The sequence below is a fragment of the Echiichthys vipera genome (genome assembly GCF_963691815.1).
Source record: "Echiichthys vipera genome assembly, chromosome: 12".
Taxonomy (NCBI): Eukaryota; Metazoa; Chordata; class Actinopteri; order Perciformes; family Trachinidae; genus Echiichthys; species Echiichthys vipera.
In genome coordinates, this window is record NC_139837.1 from 18,706,137 (window position 1) to 18,731,086 (window position 24,950).

General features: G+C 44.5%; 1 protein-coding gene across 4 annotated transcripts in view; it reads right to left on the reverse strand.

The window, feature by feature from the left end:
• Window positions 1-24,950, reverse strand: part of tiam2a (TIAM Rac1 associated GEF 2a) — an 88,354-nt gene that overhangs the window by 38,304 nt on the left and 25,100 nt on the right. For 3 of the 4 annotated variants that reach the window (XM_083924271.1, XM_083924269.1, XM_083924268.1), the window contains exons 2-5: window positions 6,691-6,781; window positions 4,682-5,841; window positions 1,081-1,534; window positions 600-772 (exon numbers count right to left, since the gene is read on the reverse strand). In XM_083924271.1, the coding sequence (XP_083780397.1) occupies window positions 600-772; window positions 1,081-1,534; window positions 4,682-5,833 (1,779 nt within the window). In that variant the 5' untranslated portion in view covers window positions 5,834-5,841; window positions 6,691-6,781. Of the gene's footprint in view, window positions 1-599; window positions 773-1,080; window positions 1,535-4,681; window positions 5,842-6,690; window positions 6,782-10,448; window positions 10,561-24,950 lie in introns of those variants that run through there. The other variant, XM_083924270.1, reaches the window with a different exon arrangement.

Genomic DNA, 24,950 nt, shown 5'->3' on the forward strand with positions numbered 1-24,950 from the left:
GATTATCACTGTCTTTATAAGGCGATTCACTCGGAGGCATCATGTCAGTTGAGAAATCACCTGAAGCCCCGTTTGACTGAGAATGACACATGCTCAACAGGCCATGTGAGTGAGAACAAAAGACAAAAGGGTGAAACCCAGGCTGTCTTCGTGCTACAGACCTGATTTTCTCTGCACTTGCCTTTGGGGCCGTGTCAGCCCCACACTGAACGATTTTAATATATATAGGTCTGGACGTCACAACGTCTTGCAGTCTGGGAAGCTTGTAATGGAGGAAGCTACACAGAAAGAGCTGGGGCTAGGCATGAATTTGGTAGTGATATGTAGGTCAGGAAGCACGTCAGGCAAATAGGATGTGTTCACAGACCTTCAGACCCTTAGCTGGAAAGTTTGGGCACCTTGCTTAGAAGTCCCTCACATGACAAAATTGCTCATTCCACATGCTGCACTCCAGGCAAGGGAAGCTAAAAGGTGCATGTCTGGTATAATTCAATTACAACCGTGTACTGCAACTGTGCACTGACAGAACATGCTGCAATTATCAGCAACAAATTTCAAAGAAACCTATCAGGGGCAGCTGATGGGCTGACGGGCTTCACCTGAAAGAGGTAGACGTCTCCATATGAGTTGCTGAGGCAAAATACATTTTCCTTTTTGGGGTGCTCAGGGACGGCCTGGACGATGCTGTCCTCAGCCAGGAGAGCGTATCGAGGGGACAGCTCCTGCTCCGGAGAGCCTTTACTGTAAGTCTCGTAGAACAGCAATGTACATCCTGGAAGAGAGGAAGTAGACAGAGAGAAAATTGTAAAAATGTCTGAAAGTGTGGAAATGCATCATACAAATATTTAGGTACTATTTCTGATGAGCATCTTAAATTTGATGTGAACACAGAGGCCGCGACAGATAATTCACCTTCTCCAGTGACTAAATTGCTTTTCTTTCAGGCCCTTCATCCTCTCCTGTATTTATTTAACTTTTATGGGTAGTCTTCTGAGCTTATCTTTTATCTGCTGGTTTCACAGCCTAACAGTCGAGGACAGAAAACAGCCTCACAACTCCTCCTCCCAAAGCAAAGCTCACCTTTCAGGGTCACCCAGTACTGCTTCCACTTGCGGCGGGTCACCAGCTCCAGCTTCCTGTCCTTGTGCAAGGTTACAAGGGGTTTGAAAGAAAGCCAGCCGGCCCGTCTGACCACCCCCTGCTCCTTTTCAAAAAGCAGATCTAGCTGCTCCAGGGAGCCCTCGGCCGACTCGCTGCTGCTCTCCCCCTCTTCAGTGCCCGTCGATGGGTCCCTTCTCTCACCGCCTCCCCCTCCTCCCTGTCCAGTGCCGGTCTCTAGCTCCCTCATGAAGTTCTCATAGATATTCTGTCGGATGGCGTCACTGGTCGTTTGGTGAATGGCTCCTGATGATTGGGCCCTGGAGGCTCCGGGGAACCAGAGTAGGCTAGAAACCTGAGAGGGGGAGCTGGTGTCTGCAGTCAGGCCATCAACCCCACTATCGAAGGCGTCGCTCATGTCCTTGTACCTAGTCTCCTGATAAGGAACAAAAAAGAAAAGGTGACAGGAGCATGAGATACTGGAGAAAGAAGGAAAATTAGACATTCATGAGAACTAAACAATACCTGCAAAGTCTCGTTGTGGATATGAAAAACACACCATGTTCGCTCCCAGATGTATACACCTCTTACATTGAGCCGATCCAACTGTGTTCCTTTCAATTAGCCCCAAGCCGTCGCACAAGTGAAGTAGGAACATTTGAAAAAATCTAGTCAAACCCCTCGAACCTACTTCAAAGTCTGTATTAGAGTTTCTAAATCTTTTGCTATGGCTGGCAAAAGTGGGACAAATTTCCTGTGCTGGCACCTGGGAGGTTGGAACCCTCCAGGCTCAGACATTTTCACATCATTTGAGGTCTGCTATGGCTTCTCAACTCCCCAAATGAACACTTGATGGAATTGCACTCTTTTATGCCTAATGACAGCTTACCTACACTTGACTAGATTGCGGCATTGATTCTGCCCCTGGCAACAGAGTGGAGTGCTCTCAACATGCAGACACAAAGTTTGTGCACTCATGCCAGAGCTCATCCTCCGTCTTTGTTTCTTCCGGCTTCGCTCTCAGCTTCGTTCATGTCTTCTCCATGCTTATTAATGCTCTTTCTATTGTTAATAATTGTTAAAGAATGCAAATTTGCCAAAATCATCAGCAAAAACATATAAATGATTTGCTTATATGGAAAATAACAGCAGAGCAATGCTTTTTCATTCCCTGCAGGTTCCTGCTACCGGACGAGATGAACCCGAGCTGAGGACAGGAGTTACTTAACCGTTAAGTTCACCTGCCACTATGAAACACACAACACAGTATTTATATAGTACAGCCTCAGGAAAATGTGGACGGCGCTCAGAGTGGGTCTTTTTTCAGCTTTCCCTATTTTCCTTCAGCCTGAATGTGTCCACCCTTACCCCAGTTCTCATCCAGCTGCTTTTCATTACAAGCAGGTTCTTGGCCTTTGGCACCAGGGTTGCCGCGTGACCTTTAAACCCACAACAGAGCCCTGGAGTTCAGGTGGAGGGGAACCAGAGCTGGAGGGGCTGCTGATTTTGGTTGACCCCCTGAAAGGAGGCACTGTGAAGAGCCCTCGGAGATATATGCCACGGAGGTTTGGCAGTCAACAAAATGGCCCCCGGAGAACAGAGGAAATACAGTCCGAAGACCAGTAAGCACCTCTGTGACTTTAACAGGAACTTGTTGCAGGCCTTGTCAGTCATTAAGAAAGTAAGAAAGAGAATGGCATCTCAATAACTGATTCTTTTCTTTTTTTGGCTGAATTGTCCCCATTAAAGCTATGTCAAACTTCAATGGAAAATTAATATTTTTATCCTTTATCTTTAATAGAGAGCTCAACTTGTTACAGTTTGCCAACAATACCTGATGCTGGCAATGGATCTTATTTTTGTTGGTGTAAACACACCTCATTTGAACATTCCTTGAGGATTGCTGCAGGCAGAAACGTCTTTCTCTCCAGCTTGATTTCTGGATAACAAAGACTGAAGTAAATGTGTGGGAGCTAGTCTGCCCTCCAGAATAGTCAAGCACCAACACAAGGCCATAGATTAGCATGGCGTTATGGCAAGCAGGAGATTTAGAGGCTGACATTACTAATACAATTTGAAAGCTGTGTAACACTAAAAATGAATACTGTCAGTCTGCTGAATATTTGTCATACAGTATAGAGTGTCGGCGTCAAGGCAAAGTACCTCATTTATTTCACTCAGCATTATCTGCTGTTTAAGCATAAGAAGAAGCTTTCCAATTCTTCCTATAGCGAAGAAGAAAATGCCGTCTGAATACAACGATTGTTCCATTTTGCCCTTTGGTTTGTTTTCAGACCCAGCTGACTGAACACCAATCCCTATTAGCAGATTTACTCTCTAAAGACCATGGAGGGGAGCCCAGAAAGCCTGCACCACACAGCAGCCAGAAGAGTCATTCATTAACATTAGAGGAGGGTTGGGGTTCAGTCTTCAGCTAGGATTTAGTTTCACTCTAACAGAGCCTCTCAAAGGCTTACAGCTATTCTCTTGGCAGTGCCCAAACAGTGTTCTTAAAACTTTTACAAGGCAAAGCTAAACGAATGAATGCAGAAACAATCGCTTTCAAGCTGCAAAGACAGAGAGGGACATGAGTTCAGGCTCAGATCCAACAAATGTTTTATTACAAATTAAAGCTATTAAGAATGTAATGTTTGTAGAACAAAATCACATGGTTCTTAAAATCATGTGCAGGCAACATGCAGATAAGCTGTGGCTATTTCCAACCTCTCCTCTGACCAGTGCCTGTATAGTAAAAATATTATTTTACTACTGGGAAAAAACATGCTGTATATCTGCTGTCTGCTCCGTGTCTCATATACTAGTGTAGCAATTTCAACAATCAGCCGGCTTGAAGCCTTCAAAACAAAATTTTATTAATTACCATTCAGTTAAATCAACACCCACAAAGCTCCATGTTCATCTGACTGCAGACGACAGAGCTAAAAAACATTAACATGTGACAGGTACTGTACATTCTATCAACTAATCAACAACAATAATCAGTAAGCATTAATACTTTAGATGTACCCACCCAGATACAGTCCTCATGAGACCTGCACAAGAGCCCCGAACCAGGATCATCCATGTCTTGAGTATTGTAATAAGAAGTACCGCTCATTGTCGTTCCCTCACCACAAAAACAAACAAGACACAGCACTGGCTGCCTTACAAATTTCATTTTGTGCCTCCCCACTGTGCCCTGTCTCCGGACAGCTGGCGTTGCAGTGCTAAGGACCAGAGGACGGTGGTTGGTTCCTGAGTATGCCAAGACCACCGCTGTGACTCGCGATCAAATCACCCTTGCCTCTCCTGTCTAATAAGATGCAGCTCTAAGACTAGTAGTGAGGCTTAATCAGAAGACCACAATATGAGAGTGATACCGTTATCTATTGTGTGTTGTTAAACTATGAGGGCTATAAGTTACAGGGTGACTACGAACAACACATCTATGCAAACTATTGTTTTACATACCGTATGGACAAGATCCCTGTATGAACCCTGTGAGTGATAAAGGAGTGTTAAAAACTGCAGAGCACAAAACTAAATAAATGCGATCCCCAAAACCCATCCTGACCAAACGTACCTGAGACTTCCTCTTCTTGCGGCTGAGGCTTCCTGTCCAGTCACTGAAGCGCCTCATGCGGTTTTTGATTGAGTCTTTCTTATGGAAAACGAAATCCAGTCCAGCCTGCTCCTGATCAGGATACTGGTCCAGATCCTGGCCCACTGTGTGGGCTTTGGGCCTGCGACAGGGAAGGGTGTATGATGAGTACTGGCAGGCCTCCGGAGATTCTTCCTCCACTGGAACATCCAGGACTGATGCAAAGGAGGCTCTGTGTGGCCTCTGGCCTGGTGGAGGATGTTGTACGCGAGAGGACAGGTCCCTGGCTGTGGGAAAGGTGGCAGCTATTGTGGAGTCCTTGTAGAGGTCTGTGATGGACATGGGGGGAGATTGTTCAGTGAAGGAGTCAAGCTGGTGGATGGGGGAGTGGACCAGAGTCCTGCTGGCGGAGCAAGGTTGGTCCTGCTCACACAGCTCTGTGCTGGGCCCCCAGGGAGAGTCGTACCAGGAGCCATCTGAGCTCAGTGAGCTTCCCTTGCTGGTCCTGGCTGTAGAGGAGGTAGAGGCCGGCAGTGGACCACTGCAGTCCTGCCTACTACCACTTGAACCAGGCAGACTGGGAGTAGAGGCACACTCAAGGTTGGGAGAGAACTTGAGGAGTTGTACAGGACCAGAAGCCTGGAGGAGGGGATTTCCCGAGGTGTTGGTGAACTCCACCCTGAGGCTGCCATCTTTCTTGATCACCACCCGTGGGCTGCTCTGTTCCTCTAAAGTCTCATGCTCATCACTGTGTCCATTCAGAGCGCGATCATTAAGATCAGCCCCATATGGATTATCTCCATACTCATCTGACATATGCCGCCTTCGTATACCACATCCAGGTGATCTATGCCATCGATGTTCACTTGGGCTGCTCCTTGTCCCCTTTGAGGCGTAGTCACAGTGCCTCGGGGAGTAAGGCGGACGGCTTTTGGGAGGGGACAGACAGCCGCGGCCAACGCACTTGGCCTTGTACCCTGAGCCTAGTGGGGCACTTTTCCACCACGTATGGGGAGACAGAGCCTCATCTTTGGCTGCACGGAGCTTCAGTGAGTATGGCTTCGGTTTCCCAGGGAAGACAGAGCTGGTGCCTTTAGGGCCCTGGATGCTATACTGGCTCTCTGAATTTCCCATTGTTGCGCCTGAAAAAAAAATAAAAGAAATAAAAGGGAAATAAAACCATATTGTCACCAGCATTATTCTACTGGAAAATCCATGGTACTCAAACATAAGGAAGTATACTATATTTGACATGGTATGACATAATGCCAGCTCATCAGGCACATAAAATGTATGCATTACTCATAAACAATAATGACTACGTTCACATAAAACCGTACACACACAATCATTTAATTCACAGTGACTGTTTCCAAGGTAAAACAGCAGCAGGTCTAATATCTTCCTTATGCCTTTCAAAGAGAATAGCTATAAGTAACTATCACATCTGGTCATTAAGGTGTATGGTCTGCACCACTCTCAGTTTTTCTATAGAAAAGTCAAGTCAGATGAACAGGCTTTAGGCTGTCATGGTTGTTATGTGTGACAGAGTTCAGGACAATGTGAAATCACTTTCAGACTGTCCACATCACTCTCGCATTAGTGACGGGGAGCCGTGACCAGGCAAACATTTCATTACAGGGATGATGCTAAAGCAGATAAAGTGCTGAGACACTGTCGTTCAAAAGAGACAGTGATGTGTCTGCTGCTGCCTGGGATTACATAATAGGTAAGATTAAATGCCTTCAACTGTCTTCAAGTCTTTGAATTAGCACACCAAGAAGTTTTAGTCAAACCTCTCTACAACATAAACACCTGAACTGTAGGTGTGAAGGTTTAAATAAGAACAGAATAATGACAACTTTAAAGGAGCAAAATAAAAGCTATGGTCAAGAGAAGTGACAGATTTTAGTGTGTAAATAAGGGACACATATTGAATGTAATCAAGCCTAATAACATTGACAACCCCGATATGAAGGCCACAGACTTACCTGTCTGAAAATATCTTCTGGAGCTCCTATGTGCACAGTTGCCTCCGCCTCATTCCTCAGAATAAACTCATTCCTTTGTCGTCTGGCTCATCTGAAACACAGAGAGAAGAGTTGACCTGGTGTTAAGTCTCTTTCTACAGGACTGTAATTTACCACATGTAATTAGCTCTGTGTTTGACAACCGGTGTGCCACTTAAAGAGCAGTCCTAATCCGCAGCATTTGGAAGAAGACAGTGTTTAGTAGGCAGCCGTACTTGTTCCTCGCTGGGGTAAACAAAGCCAGAGCAATTCTGAAACAGCAGCTGGGATTTTAATTGTGGGACTATGAGATTTGCTGTATCTGGGGAGGGGGGGGGAAGCATTTATCTTACCGGCAGGTTTGGAAAAAAATATTCAGCGAATACCCTGGAGACGAAAACATTTCCTCTCAAAAACAAATGCAGCCCAAAAAGTATGAAACAGGTCTAATGAATTTCACTCCAAGCCCCCAAAAGTATCAACCGAGCTTTGTATGACACAAGACAGTACAGTACAGTAGTGCCACCCTAGAGCTACAGTATGACTAGTTGAAAAATTCACTCCACCCCCCAATTCTCTCCTCAATCAGTCATCCAAACCAAACATTAGTAGCATTTTTCCACCTTCCCGCAAGTAAATGACGTCGTCTTTGATCGGGGTTGGGAAAGTTTTTGAAAGCTGGCTACAGTTTATCCGTCTGTTTATTTTTAAACCTTGGAATCCTAGCCTGCTCCTTTTTTTTCACTTGTCACCGCCAAATTTGTCCGGGGCCAGAGTCCAAAACCAGAAACGGTGGAGGAGCGCTCTTTACAGAGGCACCAGGCATCTTCTGAGAAGCAGCGTGACTTTGTCCTGGGTGTGTAATATAACCCACTTACATGCATGCAGCTCACACTCCAGGAAGGCTTTCAAATAGTGCTAACTCCACTAAGCCTCACAGCACACGTACAGAATGCGTAAGGTTACAGTGTAAGCACCCTCCCTCCAAAAAGCCCTAACCTTTGGGATTAAGTGATCTGTAGCATTAAGAGTTTATCTGCTCCTGCTTGGATGTACCTTGACTGTGAGGAGAGATAAAACAGTGCTGGCTGACTAAATGCTCTACAGTAAAAGAGTATATTTAATACATGAAGTTGAGTGGGAAACTCCAGGGGTACTTGAACATCTTAAATGTAAAGAATATGAGGCGTTAGATCGTGCAGTACAAGAGCAGCGCAAAGATCCAGACGGATGAGTGTGAAAAGGGTTAAAAGCACAGTGGAAACATGGCCAGAGACACGTAGACCTAGTAATGAACTTGAACCATCACTCTGAGCTGCTCAGAGGATAAACCGAACACTTGCTTTGTCCGTCATGAGTTGAAAGGGTGAAAGCAGTACTGACGCTGAGAGGAATGGTCGAGGCACTAAAGCACTGAGCCCACCTATCCAAGAAGCTTTCTGCATGTAACAATAGTAATTTCCAGATTTGTCATGCTGGTTGAAATGGGGTCAGGGTTCACATGGACCCTAGGCAAATCCAGGCCGATAGGACTTATGGGCGCAGGGTGAACTGCACATGACCAGTCAAACTGAGCGCTTGACTCAGCTTCATTAACCTAGAAGCCTGCAGGAAGACGTGTATATTGCTTACTCAATTCCCTGTTTTTCTCAAATCTAGAAGTAAAGCTAAAATGATTTTAAGTTCCTGTACATGAATGGAGAGTAACTAAACAATGCTTTCTCTGGTGTGAAGACCATGGAAGCAGCTGTCGACAACACCAAGAGTCGGCATAAAGCTGGTTGTTGAACTTGTCAGACTCACCGGTTTTTTTCAACGCCTTTCTCTCAAACTTTATTCACACAGAACTGGGTTGTGGGTATGAAAGGCTAAAAGGCGTGCCAACACACCACGTTTGCCTTCTGCTGCAACTTGAACTGCAGTATTGTGCAACTGTTTTGGGAGAACAAGACAAGTCTTCCTTTTAGCTGCAAACCACTGCGCCCGGTCTGAACTCTCCCTCCCTCTTCCCCTTCAGTCCTCTGTTCTCGTCAATAGGTTTCCTACAGGCCATCTGCTCAGGGGCCAAGGGACCACTGCCACCCTAACGCTCCTCAACACACCCTGTGACCTGGCATTCTTCTCAGGCTGCCCCTGGATGACTCCCACGTAAGCCCCATGTTTAGTCTGGCACCGTGTGTGTCTTGGGTCTGCAGCTCCAGCGAACTGCGAGGAATGGGCCACACCCCAACGTGGTATAAACACAATATGTACACGAGGGCATTGTGTTAAGGAAGAAAATGCCATTTTCCTAAATGGAGACCGACGGTACATATGGGGAGCAGGAGCTACGAGCTAAAGTCTCAAATCTACGTCCGCTGTTCTGACCTTCATGTCCTTGAATATAAACTTGGGAATCAAAGCGGAACAAACTATTGACACAGCAGTGTGAAACACAGGGTGATTCCACAGAGAGCTTAGCCTCACGGTAATGTCATGATGCCGTTAGCAGCTTTTTTAAAACAACAATCTGTCATAGAACCATGGTCTTGTTGGACTTTTTCAATAGTTTCCCAAAAGAGAAAACTCAGTAGAGCAATAATTCTGAAAATATATGCTCACCATGTGCTTCTGATGATGATAAATCAATTATACAAGTAAACAATTACGGTGGAAAATAATCTCATACACAATTATGTACCCAGGTTTAATACGTTTTGAGTTATTAGGCTATGAACTAGGAACTATGAGGTAATTTGTTATTGGAAGTGACTGTTAACACAATCACACTGCCTTCCTCCTGTCAAATCACAGCCCGTGGGACTTGTCTCTTATCACTTTTCTCTGGCGCCATGACAACTGAGCTCTTAAAGGAACAGTGTTTCTTTACTATCTCTTTTACACACAGCTTAAATTCAAACTTATGTAAAACAACCATACAACAACAACAACAACAACAACAGGAAGCCAAGAGGAGGAAATAGTAGAGTAGAAGACCAGGCCGTCTCCTGCTGAGTTTTTGTCTTATGGACTAGTTTTAAAGTATCCTGCGGTTGTTTGCTTGTGAGAAGAAATGTCAATCTATGAATCATTCGCTGAAAGCCCATATTACTGTGTGGTGGATTCAGCCAATGCCACCAAACATCCATCAGAGCGCTTGTTAAGTGTCTCTCGGACTTTTTCATTATACATTTAGAAGCTCTACGCCTGGCTCCTGACCAAAAATGACATGGCAGCCTTCTAAAAAGATTTATGCATATATGCCACTGCCATTCCACAGTGATGCCAAGAAAATAACATTTCTAAACACGTTCATACAATGGGATGCCTCTGCGCAGGTATCATGCGACTTCAGCATGGGACTCAAAGTTTAGAGAAGGTTTTAAGTTTGTCAACTCAGTTATTCTCATGAGAGAATGTGAGTGAGTCTTGCATAAAGTGCTGACAACCCTGAAACACCAAAGTGATAAAGTCCGAGATTGTGAAGAGTCACTTTGTTGTATCTACATGTGCAAGGTCACATGTGGCAGACTTATACAGCAAGGCAGACCACACACACATTACAGATTTAAACTGCTATCTACAGATACAGGTGGAAACTAAACAGCACTCTCGCATGCAAACACAGAGTAACCCACAGCTGTGGATCTGGACAATATGAAACACAATGCGACCTCTCCACCTCAGCCTCCTCTTAATCCAGTAAATAGGAGAAACAAAGGGAGAATAAGATAAGACACAGAGCCCATAATGTCCCTTACCTCTATGGCCCAGGCTTTCATCTAAAAGCTCTTTGAACAGCTTGCAAAGGAGAAATCTAGCTGGAGTTCTCTGATCCCAAAGTGGATTCTCCCTGTGAAGGCTTGTTGTGTCTTAAAGCAACACACGCACCGCATCTGACTCACACACCCAGACACACTGGAGGACACGTGGAAACTCCCTCCCGGCTTCGAGGCAGCAGCGAATCACAGCCCTCCCGGGGTAACCCTGGGTAACGGAGCGCCAAGAGGAAAAAGTGAAAAGTTCTCAACAGAAGAGCTCTCTCAGAAAGAGAAGGATGTTTTATAGCTCTCGTCCATTTAAAATCTCCACTGCAAAGAAGGCTCCACTACTCCAATGTGTTGTTTTTCCTATATCCTGCTTTTCCGTTGGCTAGGAGGAGGATGCAAGGCTTGTTACTGCCAAGGCGGTTTTCCATAGCTGTTTGAGGCGATTGGGCCAGACAAGCTGGCGTATAATGGCTGCAGCGCTGCCTAGGAGCCACTGGGGAGGGCGCAATGACTGGAGCTCTTGTCTGACCCTAAATACCACAATGACCCAAGGAGGAGGCCACGGAGGCAGACAGCTACTGGGGAGGCAGAAAGAGAGCGTTTGTGTTTATATATGTGTGTATATGCATGAGTGAGTGTGAGCCAGAGAATAAGAAAAAAGTCCAGTGAGTGAAGACAGAGACTTGATTTGAAAAAGAGGAAATTATTATACAGGCGGAACAGAGTTAGCAACATGGCTAAGATGAAAGTTTTTAGGGGCCAGAGGGGCCAAATGTGCAGCTCATTTAAAAAAGTTCATTAAAATGCAATAAAATGAGTCAAATCCTGTTCTGGAATTAGAGGTTCTGAAATGCACCCAAAGTGTTGTGACCAAGTCTCACCCCAGCAGAGATGAACACGAGACTGCTGTGGGTAAAAAAAAGAAAGAAAAAAAAACACATGCCTCCATTTGTCTATGGTTCACATAACTGTGGTCACGCCATCAAACTGGACCCATTCAGAAAGCCGCACCAGAACACAACATAGCATCAGAACTGGACCACGAGTGCTAGACTGCTCCCAACTTTTTTGCAGACCAGTTGTTTATTCCAGAGAATCTGAGTGTTATTGGTGTTCAGGGACATCATTCCTACAAATGGAAAATATGAGATCCTGTGTAACTACAATGCTCTGTCAGGTTTTTCTCTGGAAATTCATCTCGGCCTGAATGGCTATTCAAAGTCACGACCACGCCACACTATATGAGCAGCTGTGGAATGGTCTCCCATCAGTCTGCTACTTGACATAGAGACATCACACAATATTAGCAGCGTTCAGCAGGGCCAAACAACATTGTTAGCAACACAATAGTCCTCGTGGCCTAGTCTGAGCTCCTCTCAAAGCCCTTTGTCTGGCCATAGATGGAGGCAGCTAAAAGGTTGGTCAACAACACGCTCGGAGAGACTGAGAGGCATGAAAAGAGTGAGGCGCTGAGAAAAAGGAAAAAAAGAAGGCGGGGAGGGGTGCTGTGATGCATATTCATACAGAGCAGGTGTCGAGTCTAATTCCACACGACCAAGTGATCTGACCGCTAATTAAGATCAATTAAGGCCTCGACGAGCTCTCTAGAGCCAAATTAAATCCCTCTATATCCAAGCTCTGGGCAACTGACTCATGCATACTTCTCAACAAAATTTCTAACAAAATGCTGAACTGAAGGTCACAATGAACTGCATTGTGATAATGAGATCATTACTGAGACGTCATGTTCTGCCAATGTGCACCTTACTCAGGAGTAACAAAGCAGCACAGGAAACACAATGAAAAAGGCGTATCTAACAGGGTTTTACGTAGAGGACATTGAGAGCACTACTGTTGTATGCGTGGCGGGTCGACCACAGAGCTTATCAGCAGAGCTTTGCTTTGGGATAAAGCTTTCAAACACCAAAGAATCCCCATCTACGCTGTAGTCTAAGATAACTCCTGATGGCTTTTTAGTAACTATACCCAAGAATGGCAGTGTGACAAGACCCAAGTCCCTCACACAAATCCTTTCCTGCAATTTGTGTCCACCGTTCAGCTAAACCAACATTAGGCCATAAAGCAACTTCCATAATGGCTGATAGCAAAAGGTAAAGGTGAGACCAGCCTGAGGGTTTAGTTGGCCCAGAGCACTTCCAATGTCCTTCTACATTGACATTGACACCCGCAAACCTGCTCTCAACGCCGGGCTCTCTGGATCACTGCGCCTCGGGCCCAGGGGTAAACAACAGCCGTATATTTTTAGGTTCTTGAAATGTACCCATTCATACATATGTAGGATGTTACTACAGACATCCCTGTAATCTTACGCCTCTGAAAGAAGTCATTCGTTGTTTTAAAACTACATGTATCTAGCAAAATGGCTGTGCAGCACTTTCTGCTATCAGTAACTCACCTCAGATGGATGTGTTCCATTTATGTATCAAACGGATAGAGGTAAACACCTAAACTTTCAATGTTAACGACTTTTCATGCAACATAAATTATGTCACATTTAATCTCAGACAGACAGATCACTTGCAATAATCCATCTCTGAAAAACTCGCACTGGTTGAGTGATGCTCATGGGACTGACGAATGGGAGTCAGGGGGGGAGGGATGTCAGAGGAAGAAATATGAGTTTTCAGTCAGCATGCTAAACAGCGTGATGGAGCCACTCTCTTAGCTGGAGGCCGATTATGGTTTGATGTCACTGATTATCCTGCTCACTGGGGACTGCAGTGTGCGGCAATTTGTGGGTGAAGCATCCGTTGGGAGGAAATAAATTGATCTTAATTGTTCATTTTAGCAAGAGATTAGTAGACTGCCTCGCCCAGAAGCATGGATTTAAATATATCTAGTGTCTACAAATACAGTGGAAGTTATAATGGTCGGAGGGACTGTGGCTGTAGACTGAAGGAATTCACTTAGGATGGAATGCTTTAAGTCGGGGTGAGAGGTCAAGTCTTTTGTTTGGTGGTTGGCTTCCACCCTCAAACTCACTGCTCCTCTTTAACAATTCATTTAATCTTGTGTAGGAATCCACACATTTTCTTAAGATGAACCCTTTGCCTGTATAAAAAATAGAGTAGCCTTCATATAAACTCACCCACAAGTTTAAAAAAATCAGGGAAATGTAATCTTGTTCTGCAACATTCAAATTATTCAGAGCTATCCCTCTATCTACTATCTACCCCCCTATTCCTCCTTCTCCTCCCCCCTCTGTTCCATACAGTGACAGCTCTATTTTCTGTCAGCCTCAGATCAGTTTCTACAGATTGGAGCTCCTGTAAAACAAGTAAGCCGAAAACACAGAGTCTGGGACTCTCAACTTGAAACAAGGATATGTCGGTAAATGAAGGCTCTCTGCACACAAACGAGGGGTGACATGGGCCTTTTGTGTGTGTGTGTGTGTGTGTGTGTGTGTGTGTGTGTGTGTGTGTGTGTGTGTGTGTGTGTGTGTATGTGTGTGTGTGTGTGGTGTCAGTAATGGTAAATGGTAGACGGACTTGCATTTATATTCTATATAACTCCTTTCATGTTCTCCAACTACTCAAAAGGGCTCTACACTACATGCTAAATTCACCCACTATTACAGTCTACCATGCAATGTGCTCATCTCTAGTCTAACCTGGAGGAGTTGGAGATCGAACCGCCAATCTTCCCGAATAGTGGACACGTGCTCTGGGCCACAGCCGCCCCCATTAGCAGTGTAGAAATCTAAAATGTTAAATGAAGTGTAGACATCTTCCTAATGCTTTTTTAGGAGTGACACTGAGTCAGAACATCCTCAAGGGGGTGTCAGTACTCATATGCTGCTTACGAATTTACTATGAGTGTGTGTGTGTGTGCGTGCGTGTGTCCTCATACTTTTGTGTGGCAGGAGGAGGAATTGGTTAACAGCTCTCAGTGAGATCCAGAAAACAGCTGGATGACTGCAGGTGCAAATCAGCTTTCCATCAGCTTCTCTGCTAATTAAGCAGCTTAATGGACAGAAGAAGGTCGTTTTGAGGGTTAAATCTTAAGTCACATGCACAGCATGTTCTTGATCCAGAGCTACAGTATCTGGCTTTGAGGCTGACTGATATTCATACAATTTAACTAGATTGATTTTCTGGTGCAATCATTACTTACTCACACACATGTGCTGCAGCAGAGCATCTCAGCCAAATTTAGTCGGCTTCATTCTCATATAGTCGACTCAAAGGAAATCTAAGCAGTGCAAGTTTTGAGAGCCACTGTATTCAAGCTGTTAAGAAAATGCCTGGATGTGATGGTGAAAGTGAGAGGACGACAGGCGGTGCATACGAAGCATGAGAAACCAGAGTTTTTAGGAGCCACAGGGTCAGATAAGAGATCCCGAGGCTCCTGGGAAAACAAGCGCACAACCAGCCCTGCCCAGGAAGACGGGGCAAAGCACGACAGCTTCCTCGCACAAAGAGGAAGGAGAGATACCTAATTATCTCCCCGCCGATGAGATAAGGAAAGAAAAGTGCCTTTGAGGCAGAGAAAAGAACGACATTAGTTGTTAAACCTTCAGGAAGGTCAGTTTGAATCGCAGGCATCATCAATAAAGACAAAACCTTTTTCTCCTTCCCAACTTTTTGCCAACATTCACAGGGACTTTTCATATTTTGTGCATGCAACTGCAAACGCCTGTATAATACACCTGCATTAAACCCATTCACAAACTGTATTATCGGCACTGGAATCGACTGTGGCTGTCCTTTGTTAGCGGCAGGATAATTTGTCACACGCTCCGTGGTGTGAGCTCTAGTGATTAATACGATCAGTCCGCAACTCACTCACTCATTACCATAGCAATAGCCGCTGTAGTGTACTGCGGTAGTCATGTGAGACACACTCCTGGCTCCCTGAGGTGATCCATCAGACACCAATGACCATTGCAGTGCAATATCAGTCACATGGAGCCAGCTGCTGGAGGTCACGCAGAATCACCAGAGGTTTGAGGGAAACGATTAGGTGCTGGGGATTTGGGAGCAGGTAGAAGTGTGCGTGTACAGTAATCAATGGTCTCATTGAAAAAGCAGAAGTGTCACTCCTATACATTCAAAACTACACACGCGCACATGCAGCATCATTCACCGGACTTCAACAGGAAGAAAAAAATCTATTGAGGGAGAACAGATCGATTCATCTGCGATTTGAAAAGGACGGACTGTCAAAGTGCCCTCTTCTAATCAAAATGACATGCGGCTAGTGAATACAGCTCTTTCTGGGGTAGTAGGGCAAGCAACCAAGTCTGGCTTTGTCCCAGCAGACACACACAAAAGCTGCACACACACACCTGCTAAGCTGGCACATACTGCTGCAGTGGAGGGCCAAACACTCTGTATCCAGATCTGTTGGTGTGTGTGTGTGTGTATGTTTGTGTGCGATTGTGTGTCCCCGTCCCATCCATCACTGCCACAGACATGCATTAATCCCTCTCCACATTCTTGAGGAGCTCTGACGCCAGAGGGAGTTTGCCCTTGTGGCCTCCCCCCTCCTGGGTGTAGAACACTCTGCACCCAGCCCCTAGACCCACTTTTGCCCGCTGCAAGTCTTAAACTTTTTTCAGAAATTGTGTTGGCACAGTGTGAGCTGATGGATCACCGACATGTGATTTAGGCTTGAAAAGCAAGAGGACAGGTTGACGCTAATGGATAAGTTGATTCAAATGTTATCTCCCTTTGCCAAGGCGAGCCATATGTTCATGCTAAACTAGCGCTCCAACTGGCAATGCTTCTCCTTTTATGGCCTATTCAGGGCCAAAGTGTCGATCACAGTCAGGCCAAACAGGATATGAATCACTCACCTCGCTGTGATCGAATTCATGGGGTTAGGAGACCATCGGACTGATTACCCGAGTAAGCAAACCAATGAAAATGATAAGTAGGCGAGAAATACAAAAATTAGGTAACGACCAGGACATAGCAATTGTTGGTACTTGCTCAGCACTTTCTGCACCGTGAAAGCATAACAGTCATGTCTGCTAAAGCCGTGTACTTTGACAAACTGACAGGTGAAAGCCAAAATTATGCTTTAAGTCGATTAGAGGTGGGTAGACTAGTCTGGGCCTGTCTGGTTCACTTGCTCATTGCGGTCAAGGTTAAGACAGATAACAAAGGAGTAGCTAGCCATTAGGGGCCGTTACGGTCTATATTAAAGCCTTTTTACCACATTGGCAGGTTTGAAAGACTGCCTCTGTTAAGTGCTCAGGATGGATTTTATCTGGTGAGAAAATCATCTAAAAATGTGGCAGATTAGTCAATGTGGTGAAAAAATTGTCCACGTTCACATGAGATAACTCAGAGGCAATCAACTTGTTTTTCATGCAGCAAGCTGCCGAGATCCATTTTAACATACTGACACTTAAAGAAATGTGTGAAACCGAACTACAAACAAGCAGGATTATCCCTCTTCACCAGAATGGAGGATTAACTTGTTTTAAACTATTTTCAGGACTGCATTGTTTATTGTAGGAGTGACTTTTGCGGCGGCGAATCCGAAACCCATCACAAATGCATTAAACGAGGCTGGGATGCAATGACTTTCGGTTTAAAAATGAAAATTAAATGTGAGGATTCACCAGAATGGCTTTAGTATTCTCATCACACTGTTGAGCGTGTGTGAGACACACATACATCCTCTTCTCTAGCAGCGCAGACAGGAGCCAGGCGACAGGCTGTAGATGGCAGGATAAAGCAGTGAGGCAGTCGGCATCAGGTCATGGACCTACATCAGAGCCCTGTAAACACAGGACTGCAGTCTGGATGGCTAAATAAACCATCCATCAGCTGAAATCAACACTGTTTAGACATGACCTGCTGTACCTGGAGCCTATATGCATGTGTGTTTACATACATGCAGCATGTAAAGGTCTTTAAACACTTGTGAAGCCTCTAAAAAGGAAGTATCCCACTTAAAGTACAGCTTTAGTAAACACAGTTCTGAGCTCACATGCGAGGAAAGCTCACAAAAATCTCCACATAACCATCCTCTGACGTAAAGCTGCTCACAGCTACTGGCTCTCCACAGAAGAGGGGGAATAAATAATATTCTCTGCTTAGCTGGCTGTTGATCAAAGGTGGGTAAATTCCCGAAGCAATAAACAGGTTATGAAATAAGACTAGCTTAGTGCAATCTCGCTTTAGCAGGAAAGCAACACTATTGCTCCTGCTATCATTAACCAAAACAATTTGTTTTATTGCGGCTTCGAGCCCAGCTGGCTGCAATATACAGTATCTGTTACTGTCTGCGACAAACTTACAGCGTAGATAAGAGGGGAGAAATCTGAGCTAGACTGTCTGCTCAGCATCCTGAAGGCACTGATGATGGGTGAGACAGCTGGTGCGGAGCCAGGCGCAACACACACACACACTGAAATTGTACTCAGAGCCACCAATTCTGGATGTGTGAGGCTAGTCTGTCTGAATGCAGCAGCCTCTGGGAAATCTCATAGGAGGTACAGGCAAGCTACGCTGACATCACTGGAAACTCTCAGTACATTTTTCGATGTTAAAGAAGCTTTATGAATGTGACGTAGAGCTTAGCTGACTGAAAAACAGTAGTACTGGCCAATCACAGCACATTAGGGCGGGACTTGGCACAAAGCATGGGGGGGGAGCGTTGGAAGAAATGTAAACAGACTACAGCTTGCAGAGATGAGCTGGTATATTAAACTTCTGCAAAATCCTGTCAAAAGTACGGCAAACACATCTTCTCAAAAAAAGTAGATTGTTCTACTTTTAGGGGGGAAAAAAACCCTGGCATGACTGTTTGATATCTATCTAAAGTGTAGAGTGACAGAGCATATAAAATACATGCTTGCAGATTCATGTGGTTCCCAGGCAACAGGCAAGTATCTATGTGCACAACTTTTATTTGTGCAGATGTGTCATGGGATTAAAGATAATCCATATCACACCGCATAATTTGGAAAAATCTTGACACACTTTATTTCATTACGACCAACAAACAACCACACCTGGGAGTATAAAAACCACGAGTGCCCATTAGCCTCAAGCTGTGGCGAGCATTGAAGCGTGTCCGTTGGCGCGATGTGAGAGAGAAGGCCACACGGGACACATCGTACAGAGGAAAGCTCAACACTCACAAACAGGTTTAACACCTGCGGCGAGTGTGTGAACACATCTTTGCATGTCTGTTCGCCTCGTTCCCAGCAGATGTTTTAGTCAGCACACAACCCATGACCTAGTTTCTGTCCCTAAAACTGTGTCATAGGTTAACAAGCAATTCATTGGAGCATATAGAATGTTGTGTGAAACCTGTTTGGAGAAAGTTTGCTTGGTAACACACATGTGCAGTTTGTGCCTTTTTTTTTTTCTTAGACTGTCTTTGACTCTGTCAAAAATTTTGACTCTTAACATTATAGCAGGAATCCTACAAAGCTCACCTTAAAAAAGGAGCCCAAATGGCAATGGTGAGATTAGATTTCACCGTTGAATTACCACGAGAAATTAGCTGGGAGCCGTTATCGGCCTATAATCCAGAACAGGTGCTTGACAAAGCTCTAGGGCAGTTTTGTGTTTAAATGGGAAAGTTAAATAAACGCGACAACAAAGACTGACCTGTGCTGGCTGCAGGAAAAACACCTAAACCAGTTTCTCTAGTCACGCGGACCCCGAGGCACGTGAGCTAATTCGATTGCGGCAGAAAAGTCACAGACAAATCTTTGCAAAACAAACTCCTTTGTCCGGCTTTGCAAAGCATTTTCAGTAAGGAATGTGGTTCATAAAGACTGATAACACACAGACAAGCCAGTGCGGGCACCCAATGGCACCTCATCTATGGGCATGGCAAGACTCAGCTAAGCGCTAGCAGCTGTGCCACATGTGCACCGCTTTTACCGACATGATTAAATTAAGGCCCCTGCCAAACTCATTATTATCCCATCCATATAGGGAGCCTCAAGAATGTCAATGAGGACCGTGCTCATTATGCAGTCGTCATGCACATTGCCCAGAGAGAAACAAGAACTTTCACACGATTACAGACTGTAAATCAACAGCATATTCGAGCTGACGGGCTTCTTTTGTGTCTCTGAAAAGTTACAGGCTAGTCTTTAATTTTAATTCTGTAAAATAAATTCCTTAACCAATTGAATTACAGCTCACGGGCAGATGCGACTGCTCGATGATGTCCCATAGGAAAGGCTCGTGGAATCGACAGGCAGATGCTCCCACCAGCAGGGGTCACGAAAGGTCAAGCTGTTCCATTATGAGAGGACAAGGGTGGTATTTATTCACAGCCTTCTCCTCCTAAGCAAGGGTGGGCTTAGAGAATGAGATGGATACTTAACCCTTGAGGCAAATGGCTGACTACAATTCATCCACTGATTCTCTCATTACTGGTAGATCTGCCCACATCTACTGACAGGAAGGTTAGAAGAAAAAAAGAGGAGAAAGGCGTAAAGAAACTTGCTGGAGACATTCACAGATTATCGGACTCCTGAATGATCAAGAGAAACGCTGCCATCCAGGCTGGATAATAAAGAACGGAGAGCAGAGTGTTTTGACAAAATACACTCCCAAGACTCATGCAATGCAACCCACTTTAAACACCACTAATGACCACAGAGGCCTAAAGTTAAAGTTAAAACAATCGAACCTGACCTGACTTGTCAGCAGAGTCTGTGTGGCTGCTTTGACTACATCAGAGCCACTTTGATGGGGATAGCATATAGCACATTGAAGGTGATACCGCTCAAGCTATGTATGAATGTATCTTGGCCTTAGACTCCTGTGGCTAGCCAAAGCACATTGCAGAGTGTGCAAAATGCCCAGACATTAAGCATGATGATATGGATGGTGGTAAAACATCGGAAAGAATGAGTGCAGTCTTCCAGCTTGTTAAAATACTTGTTGGCTTAGGAAAAAAAACCTGTGGCATTGTATGATAGCATGATTAGCAAAATCAGAAGGCATGCCTGAGACCAAACATGAGCACCTACTACGCACACACACACACACACACACACGCAGGCACGCTATACGATGACTGATGGCTTACTTTCTCTTCAATAAGTGTCATGCATGCCAATGGAAAATAAAAAGGTTGAATGTGTTAATTTAAAGGCTTCCACATCACAATTCAAAATGACAACATTACAGGACAAATGCACATATGATTCATCAATAGATAGGAAAGAATATACTTTGTATGTCACTAAGGTTTACCCCAACATGTTAGTTTATAAGCTCTTATTCTTATTCTACTATAATTAAGAAAATGGTTGTATATTACTGAATGGGTGAATGCCTAATGGGTCCTTACATGCTTTTTCACTGTTTACTATGTCAGGAATACCTACAATTGTACATCTGCAAATGGCTAAATGAGAAGTATGATATGTATTATCATTGATTGTATGGACCTGGAGAATCATAATAATAATAAAAAAAGAATCTCAAAAACAGAAAGGAAAGAATACAGAGAGAAATGATGCACTAAGCTAATAATACAATCTGATGCTCTAAGTACAGCTTTTCATGTAGCTCCTTGAACTGTAACAATCTTAACTGTCAGGAAACCCCAGTTCCTGGCGTTTCTCAACATTGTTATTATTAGTTTAAGCTTGGGCATGCCAGTACGGACTTATGCACTATATAATATTGGCGGTATGAAAAAAAAAAAGGCAACCACAAGTTTCCAGTGAGGCTGATGGCTCCACGCGAGCAGACCACAGGGCTTGCCGCTGGAGACAAAACTGCTCGCTCGCACACACACGAAATTACTGGTGGGGAGCAGAGCGGGTGCCTAAAGAGACAAGGGTGGTTCAAAATAACTTCAAGAAAATATCAGTTATGAAAAGTCATTATTTTTACAGTCCGGGCAGAAACAGACACCTCAACTGAGAGAATTTGCAACCATTGATGAAAACTGTCCATGCCAGAGCATAAATACCTGAGGCAAAATAAGTGAAATGAATCTTTCTAGTGCTTTTTGTATTGACAGAGTATGCAATAATGATCTGCAATAACCTACACACCAAAGATAGCGGGTTGAGTGACACATCACCCACCTATTAGTCACCAGTCAGGACGCGCTCCTTGGATCACTAACCTCATGTGACTGTGAATAAATGATTTCACCTTCCAAAAGGCGAGATGATTTATAATGAATGACTTCACCGCTGTACGCATTCACTTTACACCAGATTCTGTCAGATGCAAGGTAAATATCAATGGGTATATAAAAGGGTAGAAAAATGCTCTGAGAGAGGTGTTTTTTTTAATATGCTAGCAGAAGGATTCATATCATGAAAGCAGATGAGGCAGAGATCAAAACTTCCATCCTGTTAGAGCCAGTAGGCGGTTCACACACGGTTACTCCATCAAAATGGATGATGGAGGCTCTGAAAGGGTTATGTCGTCTAACACAGCCTTCTTGTTATTCAGCTAGAAAGAATGCAAGCGGAAGAGCTGCTATACAACTTGTGTGCCACAGTGGACCCACATACTTCTGCAGTGATTTCTCATATGCGCGCTCGTGCACACGCACACACATGCACGCACACACACAAACACACACTTCTGAGTCAGTCGTTCCCTTTTTACCACAGCACGCTCATCCAGATCCATGTGGAAAAGCAAACAATGGTCCAGTTGAGTGCGTCAAACCACGATGGAGGCTTGAGGGGTTGAGTGTGATGACCCACACTAGCCAATGTCCTAGCCATGATGGCTAGGGTATAGAGAAATATGGAGATTGAACAGCAAGGCTCACAATGTCTAACCACAAGACATCTGAAAGCTAGCCTTAATTTTACAGTATTTACAATATATAGGCTTTTTTAGTCCTATTGTATGGCAGGAAATGTTTTGATTTAAACACTTTGGGAGATAAATCTTTTTCACCGTTGAGCATAGAGCTAGATGAGAAGATTGATACCACAAGCTTGAGCAGAATACCGTTAGCTTAGCTTAGCATAAAGACAGGAAGCAACGGCTATCCTGACTGTCAAAAGGTTAATAATCTGCGTTACAGCATATCTAAAACTCGCTGCAGTGTTGCTCAGACCCTCTGATAACCTCTTCATGATCAAAGTAGTAGCGCTTCGACCAGATCTAGTGGGAGTCTCTAAAGCAAGCAGTTCCCTTTCTTGGCTCCTGCACCTTTAATAACATTAGGATCGAGCTGCTGACACATTAGGAGGCAGCCTGTCCAATGACAGTTGAATGTCATATTACATTAATAGCCTCTGGCATCCCCTGTACACACAGCACACACACGTGTCTGCCAGTGGTTACTCTCCATCTTCTCACTAAAATCATATCATATCATAAGGTTCAGAGATTCACTAACATTGCATTGATGTTCTGTGAGTGGCAAGTTTCAATAATCCTCTGACTTGACTGTGAACCCACAGACTGATAAAACTTTTAAAAAGTGGCATTTATGGAGCGCCCGGTGGCATCTGCTGTAACATCGTTTGAAAATGAGGCGTATAAATATTGTAGGACTGTCCCAGGTTGCAACAAGCTGAGCAAGGACCTGCACTCTGCGTAATCCACTTGACTTGGCATCAACCCACGGAGGAACCTGCCAGTGATAAGACTGACCTGCTTGACTTTATATACATGCTGTGCTCTTAGTGGCAAAAGAAATAGCACATAAAATTATGAAAATCCAATGTTTCACTCTTCAACATCAGTTTATACAAGGCTTGGTGGATAGAAAAATCTAGAGAGTCCTTTGCACCTGCGCCCATTAACTGTGAAAACCACCCAAGCTGTGCACTGTGCATCCAGGGTGGCATGAAGAGCGATCCCAACAGTGTGAGCAAGTTGTTCCCCCTGGGCCACAGAGAGTGAACTGTCGGTTAAACAGCTCGCCTCTTACACAAAAGCCAAGCAGAGATCGTGTCTTGGCGAGAAAAGTAAGTTGGACGTTTCTGGGCAATGAGAACACCCAAATCAACCATACTGAGAAATGGAGAGCTTTTAGTCAATCTTTGGGCATCCAGAGGGTGCTGTGAAAATAAGCAAGCCCACACACACACACATGCTCTCCCGCTACAGCCTGGCATATACACCACTTGGTTTCCCTTGCATTGAGGATGCGATGCATATTTCACTGATATTTCACAGACTGCAAAAACTGATGAAACGGATAAAATGTTCCTAAAACTCTTATCTCGACATGCTTTACAATGAGTTCCTCCACTCACATATCCTTTTCCTTCTGACAGCTGAGGCATTTCAGCCAAATTAGCCTTGACGATGATATCGCCCCAGGAAACAGGTTATTTGGATACATTTACCTCTTTGGAGAATAGGGTTTTCAAGAAAGCTTTAATTGAGCATGCTCACTGAGTGGATGCCAGAATTGCCGTTGACCCAAAGCAATCAGGACCCTGCCCCTGTTTACGCTGGCCGGATGCCAAATGACTGAACCAACATGACAAGGCCTGGAGACTGAGAAGTGGAGAGAAGAGCTTATCTTGCTTGGAGATCAAACAACATACTGCTGAAGCAGAGAGGGGGCTGGACAGGGAGAGGAGTGCTAATGAGGCTGAAAATGTTCTTCAACATAACACGAATACAACGGCTGCCAAAGACCCTCCCCGATGCACTTCATGTCTGTCACAAAGCCCGGAAAACTGCAGATATGGGCACGTCATGCCCGGCCCAGCTCAGTGGAGCGAGCAACTGAGCAAGCAAAAGAAGAGTAACAACATCAATATCTTGTGAGACTGCAGTTATAGCACTTTTGTGTTAAGATGATGGATATATTGGTGCTAAAGGAAGACTATGATGAATCGACGTCTGGACATAGCTGGATCCATGATGGATCTCTGTGCACATCACCATACTATTCTCATTGGCTCTTTATAACCTTGGGTACTAAGATCTATCATAGATGATGGGATACTGATCAGGCTACAGGGATGCAGATATCTTTTATCGAAATTGTCTATTTAAAAAAAACAAAGAGATTTGGCACAAATAATTCATCACAGTTCAAAGACATGAGTGCAGCTTTGATTATTTAACAGATGATTCTGAGGATATGGTCAGAATCAATCACCTAGCTTGGGGTGATGTGCACAATACAGAAGTTGGAGGGCTTCCTAGCTTTGATCAACAGACAAAAAGATCCACCCACTGATGAGCAGGTGAGATGTGCTGGAGTAAATGCCTACCCAGTATTTGCTCCATCCATCACGGGGGACAACACAAGACACATGGGGTCGACTGAACATCCAAGCAGCGAGCACTTTGGCCTGTAGCACCAGCTGTTGTGTGTTTGCCTTTCCAATAGGGCAAGGGTAGTAAGGAAGACCTTATGGCTACTGGTCCGAGGTAGGGCAGATCAATCTCAATTTCTATTGTTATAAGGATTGACCGGTGAGCAGGCTTAAATCCAAGGAGAGGGGGATGCAGAATGGGGTATTTCCATTCAAACAGGGCTGTTGATTGCTTGAAAAACGTGCCAACATGTGCTGTCTTTTGATGGTGTAAGAAT